Source organism: Echiichthys vipera (assembly GCF_963691815.1).
Source record: "Echiichthys vipera genome assembly, chromosome: 16".
NCBI lineage: Eukaryota > Metazoa > Chordata > Actinopteri > Perciformes > Trachinidae > Echiichthys > Echiichthys vipera.
In genome coordinates, this window is record NC_139841.1 from 20341272 (window position 1) to 20353443 (window position 12172).

Genomic DNA, 12172 nt, shown 5'->3' on the forward strand with positions numbered 1-12172 from the left:
TGTTGTCTTCCAGAGAGATTGTCTAAACTATATCCGAGTGCTCCAATTCGTAGACGATGAGAGGCTGTATGTCTGCGGCACGCACGCCTTTCAACCTCAGTGTGACTACCTGGTACGTTTATACCTCAAACAAAGATGTGCTCATGCTCGGCAATCATCGCAGTGACCTTTTGACCTTTAACTTTTAACTTAAATTGAATCCTGAACTCTTCCTTCAGAACCTCGCTGACTTTTCGTTGGAAGGTCGACCTGAAGATGGCCGGGGAAAGTGCTCCTTTGACCCGTCACAAAGCTTTACCACTGTCATGGTTGGTAAGTTGAGTCCGCTTTGATGTCATTTCGCAAAGAGCTCTTTTGGTTGTCAGCCTTGCTGTAAAATGCATAATAATCCCTTATAATCTCTTGGGTTTTTTATGTGAGGCAAAATGGACTCGCTGGACAATAAATAGCTTTTTTTTGTTTTTTTCACTGCTTTCTATCAGATGGAGAGCTGTACTCTGGGACAGCTTATAACTTCTTAGGCAGCGAACCAATTATTTCCAGGTACTCTCCATCCCAGTCCCTGCTGAGGACAGAGTACTCCACCTCATGGCTCAATGGTGAGTTAGACAATATGTGACAACAAGTGAACATCTTGAATGTAAATAAATGAATGGTTAAACGAAAAAAGATTTTGTGTCAAGTAGACACAAGTATGTCCCAAGCTGAACCTATAAGTCTATATCTGAGCCAGTCAGTGCATATCTTACTGGACTGGTTCCGGATAAAATGAAAACGGATCAATTTACTCACACATGCAAGTGAAAATAACGTGTAAAATGATTTGTGTGCTCCAGTAGGGGTGACTGAGTTCACTTCGGGTCATCTCAGCTGTCACTTACTAATGTTGATTCCTTGAGCAACTTGATATGAGGCCATAATTAAATTGTTTCAGTTGGTTATGAGGCACTACTGTACAACCACAAGTGGGCTGACTGATACATCTTTCATCATCTTCTCACATCACGTCAGTTGCCGGAGTCGTATTCTCCAGTTAAACTTTCATTCATATCATATCAATAATTCAAGCTTCGTAGCTCGTAAAAAATAAAGTGTCAGATTAAGTATTCTACAGCGGTGACATCAATGTGTCATATACATTTTTAAATAACATTTACGTAATTATATGTATCAGATACAAGAGAGTTGGATCAAAAAATCTTGGTGGTGTCATCCCTGTCTTTTTTTTGGGGTGGGTTAGGGTTCAAAAGACGTTTCTAAAGGTTTCTCTTGTATTATACTATATTGTATTATGTATTATAACAAGCAGCAAAACAATAGCAGATCATACTCCCTTTGACCAATACCTTTCTCTCTGTTCCCCAAGAGCCCAGTTTCGTTTTTGCTGACGTGATCAGCGAAGGGGGAAACAGAGTAGATGGCGAAGACGATAAAATCTACTACTTCTTCACTGAGGTGTCAGTGGAGTACGAATTCTTTGGCAAGCTGCTCATCCCCAGGGTGGCTCGCGTCTGTAAGGTCAGTACACGTCATGTACCATCTGTTCATACCAGCAGCATCCCTCTTTAGCCCGTATCTTCCTGCTGCCTGTGTGCGCGCATGACTTTCTCACTCCTTCTATTATCTTTTCTTGATTTTTCTTGGGCTCATATCATGGTACAAGTTAACTCCAGATAGAAAGTTTATGTGTTGTGTCATCACCCAGCCAAAAAACATGCAGATATAGATATTACCCAAGGCAGGGCAGAAAAGGTCTTCTAAGCACTCGTAGCACTTATTGCTTTGTGTAAATGGTAATCACTGGAGGCGGCTCAGACAAAAATTAGATTTTGAAAAGTAATGGGGACATATCCCCCCCATTTCCAGTGGAAATTACACCCTTGCACACATTCCTACTCGAACCATACCCAATCCCCCTCCTCGTTCCTCTCTCCCCCTCATGTGTTGATAAACCTCTCTTCCACAGGGTGACCTCGGAGGGCAGCGCACTCTACAGAAGAAGTGGACCTCCTTCCTGAAAGCCAAGCTGGTGTGCTCCATGCCTGAGCTCAACTTTGTTTTCAACGTAGTACATGATGTCTTTATCCTGAAGGCGGCCGACTGGAAGGACACAGTCATCTACGGGGTCTTCACCTCCCAGTGGTGAGTGATTTTTGAAGATCTTGAGAAGGGGATCAGTAAAGGGGGTCATAAAAGTAATCATATTTCAATATACTGTCCTTTAAATTCAATTATCTTCCCTCCCCCACTTCTCTCCCGACTCTATCATCATTCTCGTGTCCCAGGGGTAACGTGGGCTTGTCAGCGGTGTGCGCTTACAACATGACAGCTGTGGAGGAAGTATTCGCCAAGGGCAAGTACATGCAGAAGGCCACAGTGGAGCAGTCCCACACCAAGTGGGTCCGGTACAACGGCATCACTCCCTCTCCACGTCCTGGAGCAGTAAGTACCTTTAACACAGCTCTAATATTTAAGACTGACCTCAGTTAAGTGTAAATTATTGCGTATACTTGGTTGTCCAGGGCCAGGAAATGCTTCATTTAGTATTAATAAATCATGAATGAAGGGGAAACTATTTCAGTTTGTTCCAGATGGATGTGAGCATACCTAACAGTAAAATATTTTCTCGCCCAGTGTATTAACAACCTGATGCGACGGCAGAACATAAGCAGCTCTCTCCACCTGCCTGACAAGACCCTTCAGTTTGTGAAGGACCACCCCCTGCTGGAGGACCCCGTCCTGCCCATCGGCAACGGACCTCGCCTCATCACCAAAGACGTCAACTACACTCAGATCGTCGTGGATAGGGTCCGTGCGCTCGATAGGAACATTTACGACGTCATCTTCACTGGAACAGGTAAGGACACATCAGTTATTAATTCACATTTCAAATTGAAACTTTTATTACTGGGGTTATGCTTCACATTTATTAGCGTTTATGAGCCATTTCATTTCAAGTGCTGATATAGTGTCCCAGTATAATGTTTACATTATTCTGTATTTATTGATATATACAGTTAAATTGCTCTGTGCTTCCTGCACCATATTATTATTATTATTATATCATGGTATAATTTTTACTTCTTTTTTTTAAATTATAAAACAATATATAAAATGATTGTAATATTTCAAGCTAAAAAGTATTAAATATAAATTTAATTTAAAAGGAGGTGCCTTATGACATCAGGTTAGGTTTAAAGTAATAACTGTCAGATGTAGGAACGTTTTTTAGTATGCAGGTTAAATTGTTAACTTTTTAAAAGCCATGTCTCATGAGCAAAACTTCAAACAACAAAATCTTGATTCATCTCCGGCAATGAAATACGGTTGTTACTGCAGCAGGACAGCAATAGTACCGATGAATAGAGAAATTGAAATAGATAAATGAGAAGTATTGAAAGCTAAAATAGTAATGGAAAAAATAGAAACCATGTCTCCAAAAAGATGCAAATAGATATATATTGAGTGCAGGCGAGCCTGCATAAAGGGCTAGTGATACACAGAGTGAAAGTAAGAAAAGTGTTGAGAGAGCTGCTGCAGCATGCTGCCTACAGCTCAGCACCTAGTTGGTCTGTTTACAACACTGACAGCTGGCATAGGTGGAGAGTAATGTGTAAAACAAACAAGGGAAAGAAGCTGATGAGTCTAAATCTAGCTCATACCATTCAATTAAAATAAGCCTTGATTGGCTTTGCGTACTGGTCATTCAGTACATCCCGTATTGTAATCATGTTTTTTTTGAAGAGGCTTTATTCTGGCTTTTACCTCGGCTAAATGATTGACGTTTTCTATTTTCATTTTTTAGATAAGGGAGTCCTGCACAAGTCAGTGGTGTATGAAGGGGAAGTGCACATCGTGGAGGAGATCCAGCTCCTGAAGAACTTTGAGTCCATCAAGAACCTGCTGCTGTCCTCTGAGGTCAGTGCTTTTACTGTAACAGTTACTAACTCTACAAAACAGACACCTGCGGCACAAAAGAATGTGTTTGCACAGATACAGGAAATGTGTCTATTTGTTGGTACACTGCACTCACTTACTTCAATAATAATTCATTCACAAAGCTAGAATTAATATAGCCTAAAACAACAGGTACAGGGTTTTTGATGTGTGTACTCTGCTGTGAAAAAGCAGCAGTTCTTTAAATCAGATGAGACTTCTTTTTTATTGTTACTGTGATGCGTGTGTGGCAGTCTGGAGTTTGCGTTACAACTTTCGCAGTCGTCAATTTTGCTGATTTTTATTTCAAATCTAGCAATAGACCTTGTGACCTTGTAAACCTTGTGCTTCCACAGACACGATCCCTTTATGCTGGTTCAGACTCTGGGGTAGTCCAGTCACCGACAGCCTTCTGCAGTCGGTATCTGTCCTGCAGTGACTGTGTCCTGGCTCGAGACCCATACTGTGCCTGGGACCCTTACACTGCTGACTGTGTCAATATCTTTGATGCTCCCAGCCAACGGCTTAGGTAATCTTTTTTTTTCTACATACCGGTACTTCACTCAGGCATTATTACACCGGTTAAAAACAAAACCACCATGGAAAAACATCTTTACCGATACTCCATCCTGTCTGACCTGCTTTACTGTCTCAGTCTAGTTTCATTTCAGAGTGTGTGCATATTTCTAGAATGCCATGAAAATAAATGCTTGGTTGTTTTTTTCAGGAAACTAATCCAGAGCCTGAATGGTGACGCAGACAAGTGTCCTTCAGGTAGGGTGTGACATGCTCACATATGACATAATAAAGAAGCTTTGTAACATGAACAGTGAGTGTAACAATGGATACTGATGATAAGCAGTTTATAATATGAATTGAATGGTGTGTTTTAGGCTAGGTTGTGTGATGTGTTCTGAGCAGGACACACTAAAAACGAGGCCTCAGAATTCATTCTTTTCTTTCTGTGTTTTGCCTTACAGCGTCAGGTCTGCCTCTGAAAGATTACCAGCGCGTGACCGTCAAACCAGGAAGCTCTGCTGAGCTGCCATGCCCGGTACACTCCAACTTAGCCCAGGTGATGTGGAAATCCAACGGCTCGGCTCTCACCGAGGCCTCTCGCTTCCACCTCATAGGCGAAACCGGTCTCCTTATTTACAGCGTGGCTCCAGAAGATCAAGGACACTATGAGTGCTGGTCCGTTGAGTGGGCCCCTGCTGCTGGGAAAAACTTCAGTCGCCTCGTAGCTGGATACGTCCTCACTCTGGATCTCCCGCCCATAGCCCCTCACCAGGCGGGTCACGTGACCACCACCCTCAACCGCCAGGAGACATCTAGCACAAATGCAGCCGAAGGTAATGGTAAGACCGACAGAGCCCTACTAACATCGGCCCTTGCCCCTCTCAGCTTCACAGCCACAGTCCAATTCACCTCCCCGCCCCAAACTGACTCATCACTAACCCCGCCGCCCAGCAGCACAATCAAGCTCCAGCCAAAGCAGCATCTTCTCCCGAGCTCCAACGCTCCCCGCCCTGACAACCGGGACCCAGCGGCAGAGTATTTGCAGCACAACAACAGCACCGCCCTCCTCCTCCTCTTCCTCCTGTTTTTCCTTCTCTTCCTGGCCGCGTTGGCGTACAACTGTTACATGCAGTATCTTCCAGCTCCCTGCCTGCGGCTGCGTGCTGCTCTGTTGGGCAGCCACAAGAGCGCCCATAAGCCTGAGTATCAGACCTGTGAGGCAGGTCTTATGGAAGCATCTGCAGCTGACAAAATTAACATGACAGAGCAACCGACGCAGAACGGCAGCCAAACCACTCAAAACCCCCGGGCGCTCCGCGACACCGGGTATGAGACTGAGCCAGAGTGTGGCAACGGTCGGATCCCCTCTCAAACCTTCGGAGACGACAGCCCGTCCCAGGAGAAACCCTTTGATGTGGACTGTGAATCGCAGCCCATCCAGTTTGCAGATGCAGATGAACCTTACTGCTAGCCAGACCTCTGTTCTGCTTTTTTATCTCTCTGGACAGGGACTATTTTATCGAGGTTACGCTCTTGCTGCATCTTCCCACAACTTAAAGGTTTTCCTCTGTATGAAAGTATTCAGTGTACAGCATCACAGGAAGTTTCTTTATCACAAGGCTGAAAACAGGCGTCCCACTAGCTTTTAGAGATTTAACTCTCTGATTTAGGGCTTATGATGATAAAACTGTATTCACGGAAGCTGCTACTGCTCAGCTTAGTCCAGCAAGAAAAGCTATTTCTTAAATTCCAAATTGGAAACATTGTTTACCAAATTGGTAAGTTACCTTGATGTTTTCCAAATTGGAGGCGTGTTTTTTTGTACAGCCTGGGTGAAAAATACTCTTGAAGCTTTTGCATCTTTTTTCAAATCAATGGGCTATTGGACTTTGGGTAAATGCTTCAACATTACCAGTGATTTCTCAGGGAAGATTTGCTCAGTACGTTATGGCCTAGCTTTGTCCAGTGTTGCCATCTGCAGTACCTGGTATGTGGGCCTTAATCTCACCCAGTGAGGTGGCAATGCAGGGTTTGAAGGTCAGAAAAAAAAAAAAAGTGGACAAGCGACAAATTGCATGCTGGAATAAATCAAACCACTGTCTTGTGTAGAGTTGTCTTTGAGTGACAATGTTGAGTTTCTCTGTATTTTATTTTTTCCTTCCTGTGAAGTCAACATTCCTACATGGTCCTTTGTATTAACCTCTACTAGTTGTTTTCCCTTATGTGATCTGTTAGTAACATACATGTTCAGTATGACATGGTGATCTAGAACAGCCCTGGAAACAATCTTTAAAAAAAAGAATATTTTTTTTATTGTTTTTAATTAAGCCTTCAGTTTTAGAACATTTTCAGAGAATTACTATTTAAGCCGAGTCACAACTGTGGTAATATCATTTGATCTATTGTGTAAGTAGTTGTGATCCGCCTCATTCTGTTTTATTTAATTTATTGCAGCAGATTAGTTTTTTGAGAACGTAGCCCATTAGTCTGTTTTGCATGTCACCCCTTCTTTAGATTTCCTATTTTCCTCAATACTCTCTTCTCCCATCACTCCCTCCCTCACAGCCTCTTCACGTGCAGACACTTCATCTTCCCTGTCCTCTGGAAGTAGCACTCCCTCTGCCCTCCCTTCCTCCTCCTCTTCTTCCTCCTCTTCTTCCACCTCTTCTTCCACCTCTTCCTCCACCAAGCCCCACAGCGTGGAGGCCCGGGAGGCAGAGGTAAGACTGTTGCCTCCCCTGCTTAAGGACCAGGCCTGGGGGGTTCATGCCCAGGAGGCCTTCCTACTCTTCTGCCTGGCCTTGGGTGAGTGGTGTCAGGTACATTGACTTAGCTCACACCTCCCGAACTCTAAATCTATTCCTCTCACTCTTTAACCCTCCCATTTTCACTCATTCTCTCTCCATCCTTCATGTTGCACGTTACTATTACCCAAACACGACTAACCCGGAGTGTGTGTTTGTTTCTGGATTGGTTTAAAACAAGCCTGCCCTTTCCTTCAAGGTGTCTGACTCATGGAGAGTCTCCATTTTAAGGTGTCTGGTAAGATGCCTGTATGAGTGAATGTTCAAAAAGACAAGATTTAAAATTAAACTGTAAACCTCTCAGTGAACTGGTTATCTTAAAGTTCTCAATTCTATGTTAATGAAAGGTACAGATTTGTGTATAGTAAAGCAGTGAAACGTGTTAAGTTCAGAAGTGGATCCTTTTTTCTTTTTTTTTTTATCCAGGGTGTTATTGTAGGCTTTAAATGTCTTACTTTATCTGGATCATTTTTTGTGCCTGTAAACAAGTGTAAATATATTTGTATATATGGAAAAATACAATTTGAATATGTACATAAATCTAGGGTACATTTTGGGACTTTTGCTCTTGGTAGGGAGGCTAAATAAATCTTGTCAAATGTTTTCAACACTGGCTTGTTTTGTTACATTTTCTACTTGAGTCATCACTATTTTTTTTAAAGTTCAGTATTGTAAAACGTGATATTTCCATGTCTTTTTTTTAAATTATAAAGCAGAGTGAGGTGCTATATAAATACTGTGAAAGTATCAAAACACTCAATCCACACAGCCTGTATTCAGAAACTGCCTTTTTAAATGAGCCATCAGGACTTCTGGACGGTTGTGATGTCACAAATATACTATATATAGGTAAAAAGTGCTGCTTCAGTGGGGTAGAAGTAATTCCCCTGCTGAGCGCAGAAGCGGAAGGCTCTGAAATGTTGATCAATTTTTGGGAGGGGGGCTCAAAGGGACGGACGCTAAAACGGAGCGTTTCAGACAGAGGGTGAATACAGGTATATTCAGACAGTATGAGAAGCTGCAGTATGTACTAAAATTAATAATAAACAAGTATGTGATTCACACTAATGTTTTTTGAACTTTAAAGCATGTTAACATGTTCTAGTAGAAACCCAAAATACAAGTCTCAGCCTGAGAAAGTATAACGTGGGACCTTTTTACCAATGACACTAATGGCAAAAAGTACCACAAAAAACTGCTCTCAAAACAAACAATAACATTTGTGGAAATAATGTTAATTTTACAAGTGATGAATTAAAGTAGTGTAAATGTTTTCACAAACTCCAAACAGCTAAATCTGGCTTCATCAGTGACTTTGCAAGTTGAAGACGCACTCAATAACAGCTGAGATCAGGCGTTATGCATTCTTTTACACTGCATGTACAGTATATTGAGTCACTGCTCATTGAAACGCCACAAACAGACCTACCAGAGGCAAGTATTCCCATTTCATGTACAGTACGTCTTGTGTGGAGTGTCAGTGTCTCGACCATCGGGGCGGGGTCAACATGAAGTCCTGTTCTGTCCCTCAGGTCCCAGTGATGTCCACATTCACTGGCTAATAAACGGGCACAGTCTGGACACCCCAATAATGGAGCACCGCCAACCGCTGGGTCAGAGGGAGGTACTAGTGAGCAGCTGGCTCCGAGAGGGGCCGCTGATCAAGGATGCTCGTTACCATTGTGTCGCTGAGGCCAGCACGGGAAATGACATGTCTGAAGTGGACCTCCACCTCACCATTGGAGGTATCTGGACCTGTACGGCTGTGAAAATGTCCAGTGTGCAGAACATTCTGTATCCGTCTACCTTGACGACATGTATTTGAGTATTAAAAGAGATTATTGAGTTATTCATGTAGAAAGGTTGTCAGCAATGCCATTATTTCCATAAAAGATGTTGTTATTTGACAGATGAGGAGAGCCTTCCATCCAGGGATTTGAACCAATGGAGAGGTGCACTCACAGAGCATGAGCAACTGCTAAAAAGATGGGAAAAGGCCTGGGTAGGTCTATGTTTGTGCACGTGAGTGTGTTTTCTCCCAGCCTCGCGGGAGTTATTGTGTAGTTGCCCCGGTCTACTTGCATCACGTGCACCAAATTTAACCTGCTCTGCATGTTTGGCTTTGAGCAAGGGGTTTGAACTCTCTGCCAATTTGAGTTGTTTTTATTCATGAGCACTAGAGTAGTACAAAGTCCAGATTTATTGGGGCAAATAATACGGGACACAAATCTAAAGGCAGCTGATTGATTCCCATGAAATAAACTGTTTTAGCGTTCTGCAAATGATCTTGATTCTGGTCTTTCTCAGGGTTTGAAAAACATGACTTAGTCGACTGGATTACTAACTGTCCCTGCAGCTTTCCTGTCAACAGCTTTTAGTCATCACATTTAACTGCATTTTCTGTTCCATGTGATCTGTTAACCTCCTTCAGCTAACTGCATTGTAGATAATGAACCCTTTTGTTCTCTAAAGGGTTACTCTAAAAATACGCACACATCTTGTGACATCTTTAACTAAACTTGGTGAAACTAACATTCTTACTGGGAGCAAATCTTTAGATCTGTAGATAGGACTCACATGCAGGCCTGCTATTTATACTTGCATGCGTCAAGTTGGGGTCAGTTCCCAGGGTCCTGTGTCTCTTGATATGAACAAACATCGTAAGAGATTGGTAAGGATTAGCTTTGCATTTTGGAAAGAATGAAGAGAGATGGACGTTTCAAATGCAATTTCATTGGTCAAAATCCATTCAACCACAGTGGAGATGAGAATGTCTAAAGTCTGGAAAAACTGCCTTGCCCACAGATTTGAGGGTGTAGGTTTCAGTGAGTATGACATCAGTAGACCCAGGGAACTATTGAAAAGTTGACCTTGGTAAAAACATTGCCTAGAGCATAAAACCCTTTTTCAAGCTCTCCTTAATATGTCATATTAAGAGGATGTTGAACCTGTGACCCTGGGAACACAGATAAGCTCAATCAAGTTTGACCAGAAAAACATGCACGCTTTTTCGTTGTTTCAAAATGGTAAACTATCTTAACTCAAGCCTGATATTCAGACTGAATTACCATTTAGTTTCATTATTATCTGAATAAGATTGAACTCGGCTAGTTTAACCTTGGTTATTAACAGTAAGAATAACAGCTGAGTGACTCTTTCTTGTGGATTTCGGTACCTTTTAGTGAGATTTTAAATCCTTCTCTGCTCGTACAGTGCAACTGTGTTTTCCCCTCCTCAGGAAAGCTGTGATGGCCACTGAGCTCCGTGAAGACGTCATGAGCGTCACTCGTGTTGGCTGAATCTGGTTGTGAACACGGTCCTCCTCAGCCCCAGGTGGACCGCACCTTTTGACACTGAAACAGATCACAAACAGATGGAATACAATATGCCAGTGTCACGTCTTACGTAGGAGTTCCATGGACCTGTTTCTGCAGGGAGGAGGCTCACCTGACTGTGATGAGGGTGTTGGGACTCCTTCCAAAACAAGACAAGGAGACGAAGGTCATCGGTCTGAGGACACGTGGGCTGCTTTTCTTCCAAATATGCATTTATTTCTACTTTAACTGATGAAAATGAACATCCTGAAAGCAGTGCTTGTATGGAACAGTAAAACTGGAGGTATGAGGAGAACAATCTGTATTAGTAAGTGATGCAGCATCTGTTAATAGTTTGGCTTATTTTGCACCACCTCCCTCCAAAGCCTCAGTACAGTCCTTCAAAGCTACCTTGCAGTTTGACATTTTCACTTGAGATTTTAGTGTCTTTCATATTTATTGGGCATTTTTTTTTCCATCCAGGGAGTCAAAGCCCGAGCTTATCGTCAGGATTTAGATTGCAGGAATGGAGTAGGTTACTGTTGGAAAAAGGGTTCTTTCAACCGCAGTATACCTCTGATGTTTGACATTAAGCACGATTACATCATCAGAAGTGAAATTCAGATCAAAACACAGCATCCAGTCCATCCTCCATCCGCAGTCTCACTGCTTTCTCTCTGCATTTAGTTCTCGTTCTTGTTAAAACTGTGACTACCTATTTGCTTTTGAAGCAGAAATAAAATTGAGTTTGTTTAATCTGTTGCTTACATTGACTTCAATGCATCACATTCATGCCACGTTTGAATGAAATCCCACGTTGATCACGTTTAAAAAAAAAAAGTCAGATGGTAGATAAAATACCCACTCATAACCGGTTATTATTATTGCTCCTGCAGGATCAAAACTAGAGTGGCACGGTGACACGTCAGCCTTTTCCACAGGAACATTTTCCACCATTTGAATTATTAACCAGCCTTCACCGCACATTTCTCCTTGGAAGCCAGTTAATGACATTTTCAGAAGATAATCCTAATATCCTTGACTGAAAACACATTTCCTTTCTAGATGTGGGTTGCAGATCTTTATCTGATGTGCCATTTAATATTATATATTTAATATAACAAGGAATAATCAGAAATTTGTTAGACCTTATAAGCATAGCCTTATAACTGAGAAGTATACATGTTGTTCATAGGCTAAGTTTATGTGGCTCTGTGAGGCACTGTAATGCTTTTACAGTTTTCATATCGATCATAACTGGAGCCATAGCGCCCTCTTGTCACCAAGTAAAGGAGCACAAGCAGAAAGGGAAAATCATGAAGATAGTTCTTTATCAAATAGGTCAGCAGCAAAGTTATACTGGGGTGTAAATTAAGTATATTTTTTAACTCTTACAATGTCTACACAACAACAACAACAAGCCACGATTTATTTTCAGTTATCACAAAATAATATATATTTTCAGTAGTTACTAATTTCATCAGCCCAACATAACACCATCCTATTGAATGGATCAAATTAGTATGAACCTGAAACGGATAGAGACTTTATTTATCCGCAAATAAAACAACCTCAGAGAGAATAATGCAAAGAAACAAA

At 42.0% G+C, this 12172-nt stretch overlaps 1 protein-coding gene across 4 annotated transcripts in view; it reads left to right on the plus strand.

Moving 5' to 3' along the window:
- The window catches only part of sema4d (sema domain, immunoglobulin domain (Ig), transmembrane domain (TM) and short cytoplasmic domain, (semaphorin) 4D), a gene marked incomplete at its 3' end in the record, with an annotated part of 41862 nt that extends 30585 nt beyond the window's left edge, over window positions 1–11277 (plus strand). The window contains exons 7-21 of one of the 4 annotated variants that reach the window (XM_083929305.1): window positions 14–112; window positions 219–312; window positions 483–599; window positions 1367–1518; window positions 1967–2142; window positions 2286–2442; window positions 2635–2857; window positions 3806–3918; window positions 4293–4465; window positions 4664–4710; window positions 4917–5294; window positions 7021–7260; window positions 8792–9004; window positions 9170–9261; window positions 10498–11277. In XM_083929305.1, the coding sequence (XP_083785431.1) occupies window positions 14–112; window positions 219–312; window positions 483–599; window positions 1367–1518; window positions 1967–2142; window positions 2286–2442; window positions 2635–2857; window positions 3806–3918; window positions 4293–4465; window positions 4664–4710; window positions 4917–5294; window positions 7021–7260; window positions 8792–9004; window positions 9170–9261; window positions 10498–10518 (2295 nt within the window). Of the gene's footprint in view, window positions 1–13; window positions 113–218; window positions 313–482; window positions 600–1366; window positions 1519–1966; window positions 2143–2285; window positions 2443–2634; window positions 2858–3805; window positions 3919–4292; window positions 4466–4663; window positions 4711–4916; window positions 5927–7020; window positions 7261–8791; window positions 9005–9169; window positions 9262–10497 lie in introns of those variants that run through there. The other 3 variants (XM_083929306.1, XM_083929307.1, XM_083929304.1) reach the window with 3 other exon arrangements.
- Window positions 11278–12172: the final 895 nt, after the last annotated feature.